The following is a 19,687-nucleotide window of genomic DNA, read 5'->3' as shown; positions in this document are numbered from 1 at the left end:
TATGGGCCCGCCTTGGCAATTTAATTTAGATCGTGCATTTCACACCTCAACTAGCTCAGGCAAAAAAAATAAGTTGTGCTTTTTAAAATCCAAAGTGGTTACCAATTACAGAATTAAAAAGGAAGAAAAAAGAGCCACACACCAAAATTAAAGGTTAAATTGTACCAAAGCCAAATTTTATTTTTTTTTTCCTTTTTAGCCTCCATTCAAACCTGAGTGTAGCGACTTACTGGCGATTTTCGGGCATTTTTTTTAAAGCTTGTTGCAGCTTTTTACCAGCACTTTTTTTTTTAAAGCGTGTTTGCAGCTTCTTACAAGCGTTTTAGAAGTGTATTACAAGCAAATTACAGCTTCACATATTTTTTATTTAGCCAATAGAAAGCACTATTGGAAATTAGAGGTGGAGCGCTGCTATTTAAGCAGAAAACGCTTGTAAAACACTCAAGTCAGGCGTTTCTACTGAAGTCTATGGCGCCAAAAACGTTTGTAATCTGCCAAAAAGAAGCTCGTGTACTTTTTTGGAGTGACAGGCGACAGAACACTCAGGTGTGAGCATGGCTCATTGAAATGAATGGGATTTGGCTTGTTGAGTGTTTTAGAGCTACAAGCTTCAAGCAGAAAATCGCTCAGGTGTGAACGGAGCCATAAAGTTTTGGATATAGTAAAGAGGGCACATCAACCCTGTCAGGTGTTTATTTTATTTTTTTTTACTGTGTCCCGGCTGAAGATATTCATCCTTTTGTCATAAAGACATAAAGGGATGAGGAATGTCTTTTACCAGAACAGGAATAGAGGGAAAGTCTTTCAATGGGGACGCTGGTTATGGAGACGTCTAAGAGAGGGGATTCTCCTCATTTTGCAGAGGTTTCCTCTCACTACCTGTGTTTACTTGATGAGTAGTGAAGGGAAATCTCCTCAAGGGGACGTAGACAAGAAAAAATATGAGATCTTAAAAAAAAAAAAAAAAAAAATATTATATATATATATATATATATATATATATATATATATATATATATATATATATATATATATATATATATATATATATATATATATATATATATATATATATTTATTTTATTTATATTTACAAAGAATTTATTTCCTTTTTTCCATTAATTTTAGAAAAAAGATTCCAGGCCGAAACAGAAAAAAAGGCTATTTAAAGAAAAAAAAAGGGGGGGGGGGGGTGTTTAACTTTTAGATACTTTTTTTTTTTTGTTTTTTATTTCTGATTTGACCTGGAAAAATTTACAAAACACAATGGAAAAAGGAAATAGATTCTTTGTATTATTATTTTTTAATTTTTTTTACAGCGAGGGCAAAAAACCCATACCATCTAATTTTTTTTTTTTCAATTTTTGCTATATATGAAAATGGAGGTTAGGTTCTTACCTATGGGTAGCTGATGCTTTATGAAGAAATATAGCGGTGTAATTAATACCTTGCTTTCAAATATTATTACTAATATGGAAACCCCCCCCCACCCCCAATTTATTTTTATTATTACAACAATATATGTAAAAAGGATAAAAAAAAATCAATCTTTGCCTTACACTAAATGTTCTTATTTCAGTAACTTTTTTTTAGTAAAGCCATTTAAAAAAATAGTCCTATATAAAGACCCTTCCTTTTATTTATTTATTTTTTTAAGGTGGCAAAGGACCCCTTATACCACTCATAATAGATCACATACAGTGGATATACAAAGTCTGCACACCCTGTTAAAATGTCAGCTTTCTATGATGTAAAAAAATAAGACAAAGATAAATCATTTCACGACTTTTTCCACCTTTTTAACCACTTGCCGACCAGCCGCCGTCATTATACTGCAGCAGGTCAGCACGTTGCCACGAATCGCCGTCATGGTACGTCGGCTTCTTTAAGAGCCATAGCAGGGCCATATCATATCAGGAGTCCATATTATTTGAGCAATAACAGGATACAATGCATATATAAGATTTCCTTACCCCCCCCCCCAATCCTGAACATTAACCAGCACTTATGACCCATTATAACATATCAGAGTTAGTCACTTCTTCAACCAACGGATCCTCCTGGGTCTAGTGCATAAGCCCCGGTTCACACAGGGGCAACTTGTCAGGCGACCTAGCCGCCTGACAAGTCGCGCCCCGCTCTGTACTACAGAGCAGTTCTAATAGGAGCGACGCAAGTCGCTCCGACTTAGAAAAAGGTTCCTGTAGTATTTTTGGGGCGGCTTTAGGCCACTTGCATTGACTTCTATACAGAAGTTGTTTTGCAAGTCGCCGCTGAAGTCGTGTGCAGGTCGCCTCGGTGAGGCGACCTGAAAGTCGTGCCGCCCCTGTGTGAACCGGCACTTACTGTAAACATAACTGAACCTGTGTTTCCCATCCCTCTCCCCCTCCCCCAACATCAACAGTAGATCTCTACATAAAAAGTCTGTCCATTACCAGCTGTGGTGGTGCAAGGCTAGGATCCTTCAGCCACGGTTGCCAGATGAGGATAAATTTACCCACTGCCTTCCTGCGGCAGTTAACATAATGGATCCATTGTTTCCCTGTGGGGACCGCAGATGCCATCCAATATTGTGCAATAAGTTTTCTGGCTAAATACATCAACCTAGTAATCATATAGTACATTCCTTTCGGATATATTTCGACATCAATGGCCCCTAGCAAGTACACCAAGGGGTCCAATGGAACATGTGTCTGAGCTAATCTAGCAATGGACTGGGACACCTCCGCCCAATACCGATGGAGCTTCGGGCATCTCCAGAGTAGATGTATAAAGTCCCCCTGGTGTATTTTGCACATTGGGCATAAGGGGGAACCCCTTCTTACCCACCTATAGAACGCCAGTGCAATTACATAGGCTCTATGTAGGATAAATAGTTGTGACAGTTTATGGGATGCTGAAACAGATACCGCGGGTATAGATTCTAGAGCCATGTCCCATTGGTCCCCATCTATAGCCCCTATATCTTCCACACACTTACTTCGACTTTTGAAGGAGGCATGGTCTTGGATCAAGGACAATAATTCCGCATAGATCTTGGATATTGGTCCTTTCCGGGCATCCACCCAGAGGACTTCCATCAACAATGGCGATGATACCGTCAGGGAGCAAATCTGTTGCTGTGCCCGCAGGGCATGCCGGAGTTGAAGATATTGATAAAAGCCCCTGAAGGCTAACTGGTATTCCTGACATAATTTTTCATGTTTTTAATACCTCCCCCTTTATATAGCTGTGGAAAGAACCAAATCCCCTTCCAGGGGGTAAACCCCTGTAGCTCATGAAGCTCTTAATAATTAGGGTTATTCTACACAGGGGTAAAGGGCAATGGGCCCCTTATCTTCAAGGCCTTCTGAAACTCCCTCCACACCTTCCTGAGGAGGACACCAGTGGGGCAGAATGCTGGATGCTTGGCAGGTCCATCTCCATATGGGAGGCCACCTTCAGTAAAGGGTCAGACACAGTCACCAAACTGATCACCAGGTCTTCACCCGCTTCCCGTCCCCACCACGCCAGCTGCTAAAGCTGTGAAGCCACAAAATACATTTTAGGGTGGGGTACTGCTAGCCCCCCCCTGTCCTTCCCATACTGTAGAGTGGTTAAGCTAATCCTGGCTACCTTCTTCCATATCAAATCTCGCATCAGTGAATTAATTCTTTTAAACCATTTGTTCGAAATCCACGTAGGTGAATTATGAAAGATGTATAAAAGCTGCGGAGCCCATACCATTTTTATTAAATTCACTCGTCACGCCACCGACAGGGGAAATTTGCACCAACTGGAACATTTAGCTTTCTGCCTATCCAAGTTTTTGCAAAATTTAACCGGGCTTGGATGTTTTTCTTCGTAAGAAAAGTCTTCTGTCTCGTCACTCTACCCCATAGCCCAGACATAAGAAGAATACGGGAGATTGTTGTCACCACACAGCCAGTGCTTGTCAGATATTCCTGCAGCTCCTTTAATGTTGCAGTAGGCCTCTTGGCAGCCTTGGAGTGATGTCCAGTTCTTGGTAATGTCACTTTTGTGCCGTATTTTCTCCACTTGATGATGACTGTCTTCACTGTGTTCCATGGTATATCTAATGCCTTGGAAATTCTCTTGTACCCTTCTCCTGACTGATACCTTTTAACAATGAGATCCCTCTGATGCTTTGGAAGCTCTCTGCGGACCATGACTTTTGCTGTAGGATGTGACTAAGAAAATGTCAGGAAAGACCTACGAGAACAACTGAACTTTATTTGGGGTTAATCAGAGGTACTTTAAATGATGGCAGGTGTGTACTGACACTTATGCAACCACATTATTTTTAGTTTTTATTTTGTTTTTCAATTGAGTTGTTAAGTTTATAGTTCACATTGACTACTTGCCGGCCGCCCACCACAGATATGCTGGGGCAAGATTGCTCGGCTGTGGCTCTGTGCATGTGATCATGTGGGCGCGCACATGCACCCAGGTTTGGCAGACTTGATGTCCGCCGGCCACCCGCGATCGCTCCTCACAGAGGCAGAACAGGGATATTCCAATGTAAACAAGGCGAATCCCCATTCTGACAGGGGAGGAGAGAGAGATCTGCTTTTCCTAGTGATCCGCAACAGCGATATCTCTCGCTCTCTCTCTCTCTCGCCCTCTCTCGCCCTCTCTCTCGCCCTCTCTCTCGCCCTCTCTCTCGCCCTCTCTCTCGCCCTCTCTCTCGCCCTCTCTCTCGCCCTCTCTCTCGCCCTCTCTCTCGCCCTCTCTCTCGCCCTCTCTCTCGCCCTCTCTCTCGCCCCCTCTCTCGCCCTCTCTCGCCCTCTCTCTCTCTCTCTCGCCCTCTCTCTCTCTCTCTCTGGCCTTCTCTCTCTGGCCTTCTCTCGCCCTCCCCCCCCCACCCCCACCCCCAGTGATCGCCCCCTAGTGTTAACCCCTTCCCAGCCAGCGTTTCAGTGATCGCCCCCTAGTGTTAACCCCTTCCCTGCCAGCGTTTCAGTGATCAGTGCATTTTTATAGCACTGATCACGTGTTGGGGCGTCCAGTGCGGCGGTCGGTGATGTGTCAGTCTGACCCACCGATCTCTGTAAATAGCCTCTGACGGAGGCCCCTTTCCACGTGATCAGCTGTGTCCAATCGCTGCTGATCACGGTGTAAACAGGAAGAGCCGTGTATCGGCTTTTCCACTATCGCGTCTGACAGACGCAACTAGAGGAGAGCCGATTGGCTGCTCTCCTGACGGGGGGGTCTGCACTGATTATCAGCGCAGCCCTCCTGAGGATGCCCACATTGGATCACCAGGGATGCCAATCAGTGCCCATCAGTAAGCCTTATCACTGGTGGCCATCAGTGCTGCCTATCTGTGACCATTAGTGCTACCTTATCAGTGTCTGTCAGCGAAGGAGAAAAATTACTTATTTACAAAATTTTATAACAGTTTTTTTTTTCAAAATTTTCATTCTTTTTTTTATTTGTTTAGCAAGTAATAAATCCTGCAGATGCTCACTTTGGATTGAGATCTGGAAAATTTGGGGGCCAAGTCAACACCTTAAACTTATCGTTTAATAGTCTAGCAACCACATATCTGTACATGAACATTTGTGTTTTTTGCCGCCATTGGTTGGATTGGGGACACATTGTCTAAGTTGATTGCATGCAGTGGTATTATTTTGAAGTTTTTGCCATGCTGAGTCCTTGTGAGTGCAACGTATCCTCTTCTGCTGCACTTGAATTGATTTTATTCCTCTGCACAAATCCACCTCATAGACTGTAAACACAACAGAAATGCCGTTTTTTGTTGTTTTTTTTCCGAAAAGCATCTAAAACCCCAACTGTCTCGTCATTGCGGATGACTTGCTTCTTAAAGTAAAATTCTACCTTTTAATTCCACTGTAGCATAGGTTTGCGCAGCCTATTGCATTAGGGTGTGCACCCCAAGGCTCAAACACAGTGAAGCATAGTAAACAGTGTTTACTATGCTTCAATTTGTGAATAAACACAGTGGGTGCGTTCAATTAGCAAAGGAAGGGGCCAGTAAATGACATATTGACTAGCGGCTTTCCCCCGCTCTCCATCCTGAAACATCGTCCGCAGCAGCCAAGGGGAGACCAGAGAAGAGGGATGCCTGGGCAGTCGGGGGAGTCAGCACTGCACAGAGTGATTAGGGTGTGCCCAGGCACACCACCTGCGCACGCTTATGCACTTTGGTTTGTCTGCGCCAAGCTGGCCCAAACCAACTATTTCCATTACAGATGGATGCCAGGCACTGAGATCACTGTAGGAGACTGTAGTAGCGTTCGCTGGCAATCTGTTCCGGGAGCAGTGCTTCTCCGTCATTTAGGAGAAGCCTTGTGTTTTTGTTTCTGGTGCGCTGAAATGAAAATTCCGCTGCCGAAATGGACAATTCAAGATGCAATTGGGCGAAAATCGAAACCAAATGGGGAAAAAAAAATTAATTTTAATTAACGCGGTTGACGTTTTTGCATTGAAGTCAATGTGGGGGGAGCTTGCGCGTTGAGGTCAGAGGGAGGGGGGAGGCTTGCGCATTGAAGTAAATGAGATGCAGCATGCCTTTTTTTTAGCGCTAACGTCGATGACCCTATTTTCGGCTGATAATTTTTGATTGTTCTGGACTCATCTTGGTTTTTTCTTGTCCCGCAGATAATCAGTTTAGGATGTCGATTCTGGAGCGATTGGAGCAGATGGAGCGCAGGATGGCAGACATGAGTTCGGGTCAGCTCCAGCACCCGTCAGCCCCGCCCAGCGGTCATCGAAGTGGAGACAACCAGGTGAGCGCCTGCGGGAGGCGTGAAACTCCGCTGTGTCTTTCTGTTGGTTTGTATTAATCTTTGTCTCGGTTATATTTGGGTTGTTTATGCCTTTTATGGTGGTAGACTACACTGGGGTGTGTGCAATCATTATTTATAACATCAAGTCCAAGGGTTTGACTTCTGCTTATTCATTCTTTTTGGTTTAAAAATATTCATCTTCATTTTTATATTGGTTGAACTAGATTGCCTGTGTTTTTTTATTACAACCTATTTAACTATGTAAGTTTTTTTTTTATTATTATAACCGGCACCATTTACACTTGTGCGACTCTAAAGTCGTGCGATTTCCGCTGCGACTTTATATTGTGACTTTGATGCAACTTTGGAAGGGTGTTGGACGGGATTATGGCATCTAGCTGCAGCCATAACCCTGGTTTCGAGTGTCAAACTGACGTATATTTACAGTTGAGTGGCAAGTGGTTAAAGCGTAGTTCCGCCTGGGGAAAGAAAAAATTAAGTCAGCAGCTACAAATACTGCAGCTGCTGACTTGAATACATGGACACTTGTCCAGGGAGCCCGTGATGTCGACACCCCAGCTGATGTTTTTTGGTCGAGTGCTGCCATCTCCACTAAGGGAAACCGGCAGTTCCCTACTGCGCTTTCTGCTTCACAGCCGGTTCCCTACTGCGCTTTCTGCTTCACAGCCGGTTCCCTACTGCGCTTTGCGCTTCACAGCCGGTTCCCTACTGCGCTTTGCGCTTCACAGCCGGTTCCCTACTGCGCTTTGCGCTTCACAGCCGGTTCCCTACTGCGCTTTGCGCTTCACAGCCGGTTCCCTACTGCGCTTTGCGCTTCACAGCCGGTTCCCTACTGCGCTTTGCGCTTCACAGCCGCTTCCCTACTGCGCTTTGCGCTTCACAGCCGCTTCCCTACTGCGCTTTGCGCTTCACAGCCGCTTCCCTACTGCGCTTTGCGCTTCACAGCCGCTTCCCTACTGCGCTTTGCGCTTCACAGCCGCTTCCCTACTGCGCTTTGCGCTTCACAGCCGCTTCCCTACTGCGCTTTGCGCTTCACAGCCGCTTCCCTACTGCGCTTTGCGCTTCACAGCCGCTTCCCTACTGCGCTTTGCGCTTCACAGCCGCTTCCCTACTGCGCTTTGCGCTTCACAGCCGCTTCCCTACTGCGCTTTGCGCTTCACAGCCGGTTCCCTACTGCGCTTTGCGCTTCACAGCCGGTTCCCTACTGCGCTTTGCGCTTCACAGCCGGTTCCCTACTGCGCTTTGCGCTTCACAGCCGGTTCCCTACTGCGCTTTGCGCTTCACAGCCGGTTCCCTACTGCGCTTTGCGCTTCACAGCCGGTTCCCTACTGCGCTTTGCGCTTCACAGCCGGTTCCCTACTGCGCTTTGCGCTTCACAGCCGGTTCCCTACTGCGCTTTGCGCTTCACAGCCGGTTCCCTACTGCGCTTTCTAATTGGCCGTGCAGAGAAGGAAGGAGGAGGGGGGCCGAACTTCTGAGGAACGGCCACGCTGTCTCCCGGAAGTGGGGACGGGGACCTGTTTTTGTCCCGACCCAGCCCCCACCCCCACCCAACCACCCACCCACCCAAAAAGGGGCCAAATGTGGCGCCAGAGGGGGTAAAGCAAATAAGTGGAGGTTCCACTTTTGGGTGGAACTCTGCTTTAAGATGTTACCCATCTCTGCAGATTTCCACACCTTACGTTGTATTCCTTCACAATATGGAATCCATTAGGGCAGAGTGATCTCACAAGACATGTAAGCAGTTGTTCAAAGCTCAAACCCACCAAAAATAATAGGGGAGTCCCTAGTACTTTCCCAGTCAGTGTCAACACTCTATGTGGTTTATTAATCTGATCTCTGCTGCTTTTTTTTGAGCATAGACAAAAAAGTAAAGTGTGCCTCCAAGCCCAAAACCGGGTCATCCACCAATGAGACTGGCCAGGCTGGGGCCTGTCTTATGACAAGTATACACCTATACCCCAGCGCTCAAGAAGCATAGGCATCTGGGTAGTCCAAACTCTGATAATACTCTCCAGAACATTCTTCAACTGAGATGTTCCAGCGATGCTCCCCTCTTCGTCTTGATAGAGAACTGTAAGAACAAACAGAAGGGTGCAATGACCTAGTACATTACCACAAACCTTTATTAAAGTATGCCGATATGCACGCAACGTATAGCACTGTGTTGTGATCCAATAGTGGGCTGGTGTCACCAGGCCCAATCACTCGAACGGACAGGTTTCGTGTTTTGGGGGAATACACCCCCTACCTCAGAGCTGAGGAAGGGGGTGTATCCCTGAAACACTTAAGCTTTCCAATTTGAGTGATTGTTTGCTCCTGGTGACACCAGCCCACTATTGGATCACAATACAGTGATATATGTTGCTTGTGTATTTGCATACTCGTGAGTGTGTTTTTGGCGTTTGTTTTTTAATAAAGGTTGGTGGTAAAGTACTAGGCCAGTGATGGTGAACCTTGGCACCCCAGATCTTTTGGAACTACATTTCCCATGATGCTCAACTAACTGCAAAGTGCATGGGCATCAGGCATATACTGGCCATCAGGACTGCCGGGAGTTTCACAGTAGGTCGGTTTCAGTGACAGCCAGTGGCGTCGCTAGGGGGTGGCTTTTGGGGCTATAGCCCCGAATCTGGGGCCCATAGCCCCGAATCTCAGGGGTCCCCAACCACAGGGCTGCAGCCGTTTATACTAAGGCCCCTTTCACACTGGGGCGGTGGGGGCGTCGGCGGTACAACAACGTTATTTTTAGCGCTGCTGTACCGTCGTTCTTGCAGCGGTATTCGGCCGCTAGCGGTGCGGTTTTAACCCCCGCTGGCGGCCGAAAAAGGGTTAAAATCCCTCGTACAGCGCGGCTGTAGCCGCGGTATTACCGCGGTATAGCCGCGCTGTCCCATTGATTTCAATGGGCAGGAGCGGTGAATACACCGCTCCTTCACCGCTCCAAAAAAGCGGTTTGCAGGACTTTTGTCACCGCCCTGCCTGCGCACAGCTTCAGTGTGAAAGCCCTCGGGCTTTCACACTGAACAAACAGCGGAGGCTGTTTAGGGGCGGTTTTCAGGCAGTATTTTTAGCGCAATACCGCCTGAAAACCGCTCCAGTGTGAAAGGGGCCTTACAGTGGAATGTTTTTACTTATTATTTTTTTTTTTTTTTTTGCGTATAGATTATATACTGTTTTTGTGCGTGTTTGCAAAATTAAAGTGGGCCGGTCTGGATGAAGTCCAGGGCCAAATTTTTGTCCCAGTCCGGCCCTGATGAGCATCATGGGAAATGTAGTTCCAAAACATCTGGGGTGCCAAGGTTCGCCATCACTGCACTAGACCTTTGCACCCTTTTGTTTGTACAGTTCTATGGGACTTGTCCTTTGCCCTGTAACCTAACCGAATCCAAAGAAAAAATAACATGGCAGTGCTCCGTAAAATACAACCCTAGCAACATTTTTGATCCAGACAAAATGGGCAAGTTGTCCCACCGGGGTCCTCCTTCCTCCGACGGTGTGAGTGAAAAAATCTCATCAAAAACAACTGTCTGCCAAATATGACAATCTGTCGCTCTTTTTATGAAAATACGCTGCAGTTCTTTTTTGGGTTTACTTACTAAACTTTTATTCTGGATATAGTTGGGCAAGTAGAAGGCCCCCCCAGGCCAGATATTCTGCTTGTTTTGTCTGTCCTTGTATATGGCCAGTCTTTTGATAAAGCTGCTCTTTATATGCCAGTTTTTATCGCACGTACGTCTAAAGGCCCGTAAACACGTGATAGGAATATTGGAAGTAAAATTTAGTCCGGCAAACGATCTTCTGATTTTCGCATAGTACGGTGCTTTCGGCAGCCGATTCCATTTTATTTGTTCGACAAAAGCTGGATGTGCAGACTATAAAATTTTTGTCCTACGTGAACTCGACGTTTGATTTTTTTTTTTCCTTTTATTAGTATGGTTTACGTACGAAAAAAATCGTAGGAGCAAGACTACGCATGCTCAGAAAGGAAAGAACACATACAAAACTTTTCAACACGTTACGTCCCTTCTGAAGTTGAATTCTGTCGTATGAGAATTTTCGTAGGTTGAGTAACCTCTTCACTGTCGACATGAGACTAGCATGAAGCAAAAAAAAAAAACGGACAAACGGTCGTCCAAAAATCTGATTGTGTGTACAAGGCTTAAGGGCTCCCACTTCCCCCTTAAAGTGATTGTAAGGGTTTGTTTGTTTAAACAAAATATATATATATCATACCTACCTCCACTGTGCAGCTCGTTTTGCACAGTGACCCCGAACCTCGTCTTCTGGGGTCCCCCGGTGGCTCTCGCGGCTCCTCCCTACATCAGATGACCCCCTAGGAGACTTTGCAGGTGCGCTCCCAAGTCCAGCATTCGGCGGCAATAGCTGCCGAATGTATGACTCAGCCCCGCCCCCCCCCGGCGCCTGCGTTTATGGATTTGATTGACAGCAGCGGAGCCAATGGCTGCGCTGCTATCTATCCAATCGTGCCAAGAACCCAAGAATCAGGTAAGTAAAACTGGGGGGGCTGGGGACCGGTCACTGCCAGGTGTTTTTTTTCACCTTAATGCATTGGATGCATTAAGGTGAAAGAACATGAGGGTTTACAACCCCTTTTAAGCTGCAAAGACCACAAGCGGGGGTGTTAACATGCCATGGCACGCCTGCAGCAAAAAGGATCACTCCTGTCACAACACATTCAAGCGAATAAGGAAGCGCCGCATATGCCCCACAACCGCGTGCAATGCAATTAAGGGGTTAAAACGGGAACTGCCTCCTCACTGCCTGTCAAACACCATGGATCGCTTTTCAGAGGCCTGACAGTTTGAGACAAGTCTAAACTTGGCCTTTAGTGTGTTCTGATTGCATTCAGTCTGTCAGTGTGCCCAGAGGACCCTGTGTTTCCATTGTCTATTCACCTGCTTGTTTGTGTCAGCGTATCCAGTCCTTTCCTTTGAGCCAGATACACTCACCCGCCACTTTTAATTAGGTACATCTGCTTAATTGCTTGGTAACTCGAATTGCTAATCAGCCAGTCACATGGCAGCAACTCGATGCATTTAGGCATCTAGACGTGGTGAAGATGGCTTGCTGAAGTTGAAACTGAGCATCAGAATGGGGAAGAAAGGGGATTTAAGTGACTTTTGAACGTGGCATGGTTGTTGGTGCCAGACGGGCTGGTCTGAGTATTTCAACAACTGCTGATCTACTGGGATTTTCACACGCAGCCATCTCTCGGGTTTACAGAAAAAGAGTAAAATATCCAGTGAGTGGCAGTTGTGTGGAGGAAAATGCCTTGTTGAGGTCAGTGTTGAATGGGCAGACTGGTTCCAGATGTTACAAATCCAACAGTAACTCAAATAAGCACTCGTTACATCCAAGGTATGCAGAATACCATCTCTGAACACACAACACATCGAACATTGAAGCAGATGGGCTACAGCAACAGAAGACCACACCGGGTGCCACTCTTGTCAGCTGAGAACAGGAAACTGAGGCTACAATACGCACAGGATCACCAAAATTGGGCAATAGAAGATTGGAAAAATGTTGCCTGGTCTGATGAGTCTCGATTTCAGCTGCAACATTCAGAATTTGGTGTAAACATGAAAGTATGGATCCATCCTGCCTTGTATCACTGGTTCAGGCTGGTGGTGTAATGGTGGGGGGGGGGTGTATTTTCTTGGCACACTTTGGGCCCCTTAGTACAAATTGAACATCATTTAAACACCACGGCCTACCTGAGTATTGTTGCTGACCATGTCCATCCCTTTATGACTACAGTGTCCATCTTCTTATGGCTCCTTCCAGCAGGATAATGTCACAAAGCTCCAATCATCTCACCACTGGGCAATGAGGTCCCTGTACTCTAATGGCCTCCACACCCACCACATCTCATCCAATAGAGCACCTTTGGTGATGTGGTGGAACAGGAGATTGGCATCATGGATGGACAGACGACAAATCTGCAGCAACTGCGTGATGCTATCATGTCACTATGGAGCAAAATCTCTGAGGAACGTTTCCAACACCTTGTATCTATGCCACCTAGAATGTAGGCAAAAGGGGGTCCAACCCGCTACTAGCAAGGTGGACCTAATAAAGTGAATGGTGAGTGTATGTGGCTTTCTATTCACCAATGACTTAGTGATTAGGACAGCCTGGCTTCAAGTCTTGGCCAGGACTGCATAGAGTTTGTAAGTTCTCCCTGTGCTTGCCTGGGTTTCCTTCGGGTGCTTCAGTTTTCTCCCACACTCCAAAGACCCAGGTTAGTTGGCTCCTGTGTAAATTGGCCCTAGTATGTGTGTGAGTTGGGGACCTTGGATTGTAAGCTTCTTGAGGGCAGGGACTGATGTGAATGTACAATATGTAAAGTGCTGCATAGATTGTCAGTGCTCCATAAATGCCAGTAATCTATTCCATGCTGTAGGAGAACTGGAAGGATGTGCTGGTCCATGAAATGGTGCTGTATGCATCTGAGATGGGGATGGTTGTACTTCTGTGGCAGATAGTCTCTGAAAGTCTTGTGATCCTTAGGGGATCCAGATCATGTTGCCCTACAGAGAGGGTATGCTCTGGCAGTAGGCTTAGAATTGGGATCTGAATACAAGTCCCATTTATGGTAGAAAGTGGTTTTGTGGATAGGCGAGGGTTCATTTTTATTGTGTGGTTTTGTATTGCTAAAGCATATATAAATTATTCAGCGCCGCTTTTCTGTATGCACTATAATGTTGTTAATGTACTTTTATACTATAAACTCCCCCTCCCCCCGCCCACATTCAGGCTATATAAGATGTTCTGAAACGAAAGCCCCGATCATTTTACTTATACAGTGCCTTGCAAAAGTATTCACCCCCCTTGGAATTCATGTTTTGTTGCCTCACAACCTGGAATTAGCATGGATTGTTTGAGGATTTGCATCATTTAATTTACAGAACATGCCCACGACTTTAACCACTTCAATACCAGGCACTTGGACACCTTCCCGCCCAGACCAATTTTCAGCTTTCAGTGCTGTCGCAATTTGAATGACGATTGCGCGGTCATGCTACACTGTACCCAAACAAATTTTTTATCATTTTGTTCCCACAAATAGAGATTTCTTTTGGTGGTATTTGATCACCTCTGCGGTTTTTATTTTTTGCGCAACAAATTAAAAAAGACCGAAAATTTTGAAAAAAAAAACAAGTTTTTCTTTGTTTCTGTTAAAACTTTTTGTAAATAAGTACGTTTTCTTCTTCAATGACGGGCACTGATATGGCTGCACTGACGGGCACTGATATGGCTGCACTGACGGGCACTGATACGGCGGCACTGATGGGCACCGATGAGGGGGCACTGATGATGGGCACTGATAGGCGGCACTGATGGGCACTGATAGGTGGCACTGGTATGCGGCACAGATGGGCACTCATAGGTGGCACAGATGGGCACTCATAGGTGGCACAGATGGGCACTCATAGGTGGCACAGATGGGCACTCATAGGTGGCACAGATGGGCACTCATAGGTGGCACAGATGGGCACTCATAGGTGGCATTGATGGGCACTCATAGGTGGCATTGATTGTTACTTATGGGTGGCACTGATAGTTGGCACAGATGGGCACTGACAGGTGGCATGAATGGACACTGATGGCACTGCTTCTTTGCAGTTATGCCCCTAAGGGTGGCATTGCTGGGCATCACTGCAACATAATGGTGCCAATCAGTGCCCATTTGTGGGCACTGATTGGGCACACTGGGCACATGTGGATGGCCATGGGGTACATACCTGGCCATCCACATGTTGCCCCTTCCCTGGTGGTCCTAGTGGCGATCCCTGGTGGTCCAGTGTGGTGATCTGCGGGGGGGGCTGCGCTGATAAACAGCGCAGACCCCCCTGCCAGGAGAGCCGCCGATTGGCTCTCCTCTACTCGCGTCTGTCAGACGCCAGTGAGGAAGAGCCGATCAACGGCTCTTCCTATTGACAGCGTGATCAGCCGTGATTGGACACGGCTGATCACGTGGTAAAGAGCCTCCGCCGGAGGCTCTTTACCAAGATCGGTGTAGCGGTGTGTCAGACTGACACAACGCTCCACCGATCGCCGCGATGCGCACCCTCGGGGGCGCGCTGCGGCATGTTATCCTGCTGGACGTCATATGACGTCCAGTCAGGATAACAGAACCACTTCCCGGACGTCAATCCGCTATAGGGCGGGCGGGAAGTGGTTAAAGATGTTTTGTTTTTGTTTTTTTTGTTTTTTTTGTTTTTTTTTTTTTTTATTGTGAAGCAAACAACAAATAGAACAAAATAGCAGAAAAAGTCAATGTGCATAACTATTCACCCCCCAACACTTTGTAGAGCCACCTTTTGCGGCTATCACAGCTCCAAGTTGCTTTGGATAAGTCTCTATGAGCTTGCCACATCTTACCACTGGGATTTTTGCCCATTCCTCCTTGCAAAACTGCTCCAGCTCTATCAAGTTGGATGGTTTGCACTTGTGAACAGCAATTTTTAAGTCTGACCACAGATTTTCTAATAGATTGAGGTCTGGGCTTTGACTAGGCCATTCCAACACATTTACATGTTTCCCCTTAAACCACTCAAGTGTTGTTTTAGCAATGTGTTTGGGGTCATTGTCCTGCTGGAAGGTGAACCTCCGTCGTAGCCTTAAATCACACACAGAGTGGTACAGGTTTTGCTCAATAATATCCCTGTATTTAGCACCATCCAACTTTCCCTCAACTCTGACCAGTTTCCCAGTCCCGACTGCTAAAAAACATCCCCACAGCATGATGCTGCCACCACCATGTTTCACGGTGGGGATGGTGTTCTTTGGGTGGTGTGATGTGTTTGGGTTTGTGCCAGACATAGCGTTTTCTTTGGCCAAAAAGTTCAATTTTAGTCTCGTCAGACCAGAGCACCTTCCTCCATACATTTTGGGAGTCTCCCACATGCCTTTTCGCAAACTCAGAATGTGCCATTTTGTTTTTTGCTGAAAGTAATGGCTTTCTTTTGGCCACTCTGCCATAAAGCCCAACTCTATGGAGCGTATGGCTTATTGTCCTATATACAGATACTCCAGTCTCTGCTGTGGAACTCTGCAGCTCCTCCAGGATTACCTTAGGTCTCTGTGCTGCCTCTCTGATTAATGCCCTCCTTGCCCGGTCTGTGAGTTTTGGTGTGCGGCCGTCTCTTGGCAGGTTTGCGGTTGTGCCATGTTCTTTCCATTTGGTTATGATAGATTTGATGGTGCTCCTAGGGATCATCAAAGATTTGGATATTTTTTTTATAACCTAACCCTGACCTGTACTTCTCAACAACATTGTCCCTTACTTGTTTGGAGAGTTCCTTGGTCTTCATGGCAGTGTTTGGTTAGTGGTGCCTCTTGCTTAGGTGTTGCAGCCTCTGGGGCCTTTCAAAAAGTTGTGTATATGTAATGACAGATCATGTGACACTTAGATTGCACACAGGTAGACATCATTTCACTAATTATGTGACTTCTGAAGGTAATTGGTTGCACCAGAGCTTTTTATGGGCTTTTTTCTGAAAAATAGTTTTATGTATATATTTTTCTAATTTTACTTCACCAACTTAGACTATTGTGTTCTGATCCATCACATATAATTCAGATTAAAAAAACATTGAACTAAAGGCTGTAATGTAACAAAATAGGTAAAAAGCCAAGGGGTGGTTAATACTTTTGCAAGGCACTGTAAATAAAGCCGGGCTTTGTAGTTACTGATCTGCTTGTATGTCCATCTGTCCACTCCCCGTCTCTATACACATCACTAAGCACTCCCTCCATAATGCTCAGTGTATGCAAATTGCATTAGCTCAGTACATGCTTGGTGAGATGTTGGCTATCTTTCACGCTGCTCCATGGTATAGGGAGCAAAATCATGATATGCCTTTGTGTCCAAGCCATCCCTACATTGCAGAATTTACACTCCGGGGTTGCATAAGATCTGAACATTGAGCCGTTGTGTGAAATGTAAATCTGTCAGATTATAGTGTGTGTGTTGGGATTGTGCAGTTCTAATGTGTAAGGTGTAAATTCCACAGGCTTGGAAAGATCAGTTTGTAAATGGATAGAAAACTGACTAAAAGACAGAATTCAGAGAGTAGTGGTTAATGAGTCTTACTCTGAATGGTCTAAGGTTATCAGTGGTGTACCCCAAGGTTCAGTGTTGGGACCCTTACTTATAATAGGGTTGCACCGATACTGATACTAGTATCGGTGCCGATACTGAGCATTTGCGTGAGTACTTATACTTGCACAAATTCTCCCGATGCCTAATCTGATACCTGGGAATAAAGAGGCGGCATTGCTCGCAACCGGAAGTCAGATGGAAGAGAGTGCGGAGCGGGGAGCGAGTCCTCAGCCAGCTGGCAGCGGAAGGTAAGCGGGCAGGGGCGCAGGATGCAGCCGCATGTTCCATCAGCATCGGTGACTGGGGCCGTAATATTCCGTGACGTTCCGTGTCTCCGTCAGGGGTTGAACATCCCGAAGCCCATCTTGGTACACCCTGCACTCGGCCACGGTAAGCCAGCAGCAGACATCTTGTTACACCCAGCCCATATAGTTCGGGCTGGGTGTAACAAGATGCCCGCTGCTGCTTACTGCGGCCTGAGTGCAAGGTGTACCAAGATGGGTGTCGCAGCATATAGCATTGCAAAATCCTTCCTTTCCTCTCATTCATTTCATTTATTATGCCAGGCCAACAATTGCATTTCAGTGCCTATAAGTGCCGCCTATCGGTGCCAGCCATCAGTCAGTGCTACCCATCAGTGCTGCTTAATCAGTGCCACCTATCAGTGCTGCATATTAGTGCCACTGTCACATGACATTTAAAAAAAAAAAAGTATCGGTAAATACTTGAAAAAAGTATTGGTACTTGTACTCTGTCATAAAAAAGTGGTATCGGGACAACCCTACTTTTTAATATCCGTATAAATGATATAGGGTCTGGGATTAAAAGTACCATTTCTGTCTTTGCAGATGACACCAAGCTATGCAGTGGAATAACGTCCTTACAGGATGTCTCCAATTTACAAGCTGACCTCAATGCTCTGTCTAATTGGGCAACTGTGTGGCAAATGAGGTTTTATGTTGATGAATGTAAAGTTATCCACTTGGGGGCTAAGCATATCCATGCATCATACATAATGGGGGAGAACAACTGGGGGAATCCATGGTGGAGAAGGATCTAGGGGTTTTGGTAGATCATAAGCTCAATAATAACATACAATTCCAAGCTGTGGTTTCCAAAGCGAGCAAAGTCCTTTCTTGTATTGAGAGGTATGGACTCCAGAGAGAGAGATATCATTTTGCTCCCCTGTACAAATCATTAGTAAGACCTCATCTGGAATATGCAGTTCAGTTTTGGGCACCAGTTCTCAAAAAGGATATCAGGGAACTGGAGAAAGTGCAGAGAAGGGCAACCAAACTGATAAGAGGCATGGAGGAGCTCAGCTATGAGGAAAGATTAGAGGAACTGAATTTATTCTCTCTTGAGAAGAGGAGATTAAGGGGGGATATGATCAATAAGTACAAATACAGAAGTGGTCCATATAGTGAACTTGGTGGGGTCCCCCACCCATTATACTTACCTTGGTGCATCTGTCCCCTGGCACCTCTGCACTAAAAAACGAGCGATCAAACATCACCAATTGCTCGGTTTTCAGAGCTCTGTGAGCTCTGTCAGTCACATCTCTATGCATCGACATCTACATCTCATGCTCATTGGAGTGCTGGGCTGTTGAGGGGCAGGGAGTGGCAGTCTTGGGCTCTCAGCGGCTCGGTGAAAGCCTGAGACGGGTATCGGTCCAGGCACCTGGCGGATCCAGACTCCTGTTGTCGGAATGACGCGGTGCCTGGACTGAAATCCATGGCGCCAGCAGAGAGCGGACCTCAGCCCGCCTCTGCTGAAACTGGGTCACAGGAGTGCAAAAAAGAATTGCACTCCTGTGACCCATAGGAGAAGCCCAGGCAAACGAGCTTTGGCTGGACTTCTCCTTTTAAGGTCATCACAGAGGACAAGGGGGCATGCTTTACGCCTAGAGGAAAAGAGATTTCATCTCCAAATATGTAAAGGTTGCTTCACAGTAAGAGCTGTAAAGAAACCTTTACATATTTGGAGATGAAATCTCTTTTCCTCTAGGCGTAAAGCGTGCCTCCTTGTCCTGTGTGATGACCTTAAAAGGAGAAGTCCAGCCAAAGCTTGTTTGGCTGGGCTTCTCCTCAGTAGATTGCTTTAACCAGTAGACGACCAGCCGCCGCAGTTATACTGCGGGCGTTTGGCTCGCCTGGGTAAATTGCCGTAGGTATATGTTGGCCGATTTAAGACCACTAGGGGATGCGCGCCCGCATTGAAATGACGTAGCCGATGCACTTGCCCGACGGCCGCGATGTTCTCCGGGCACCCGCGATCGCTCCTGAGAAATACAGAATGGAGGTCTGTCAATGTACACGGACAGATCTCTGTTCTGTCAGGGGTGAGGAGACACATCTGTTGTTCATACTAAGTATGAACAGCGATCGGTCTCCTCTTTAAGGCAGTCCCATCACTCCCTAGGACACACATTTAACCCCTTGATCGTCCCTTAGTGTTAACCCCTTCCCTGCCAGTGACATTTATACACTAATCGATCTGTCCGCCGCAATGTTGCAGTCCCAATAAAAATCGCAGATTGCCGCCATTACTAGTAAAAAAAAATGCAATAAAAATGCCATAAATCTATCCCCTATTTTGTAGACGCGATAACTTTTGCCCAAACCAATCAATATACACTTATTACGTTTTTGTTTTGTTTTTTTACCAAAAATATGTAGAAAAATACATATCGGCCTAAACTGAGGAATACCTTTTTTTATATATATATATATATATATATATATATATATATATATATATATATATATATATATAT

At 46.0% G+C, this 19,687-nt stretch overlaps 1 protein-coding gene across 1 annotated transcript in view; it reads left to right on the top strand.

The window, feature by feature from the left end:
- The window catches only part of CAMTA2 (calmodulin binding transcription activator 2), a gene marked incomplete in the record, with an annotated part of 128,712 nt that overhangs the window by 65,892 nt on the left and 43,133 nt on the right, over positions 1 to 19,687 (top strand). The window contains 1 exon segment of the mRNA XM_073623058.1: positions 6,625 to 6,752. Within this exon segment, the coding sequence (XP_073479159.1) occupies positions 6,625 to 6,752 (128 nt within the window).

Source organism: Aquarana catesbeiana, linkage group LG03 (genome assembly GCF_042186555.1).
Source record: "Aquarana catesbeiana isolate 2022-GZ linkage group LG03, ASM4218655v1, whole genome shotgun sequence".
Lineage (NCBI taxonomy): Eukaryota > Metazoa > Chordata > Amphibia > Anura > Ranidae > Aquarana > Aquarana catesbeiana.
This window is presented reverse-complemented; position numbering and strand designations above follow the sequence as displayed.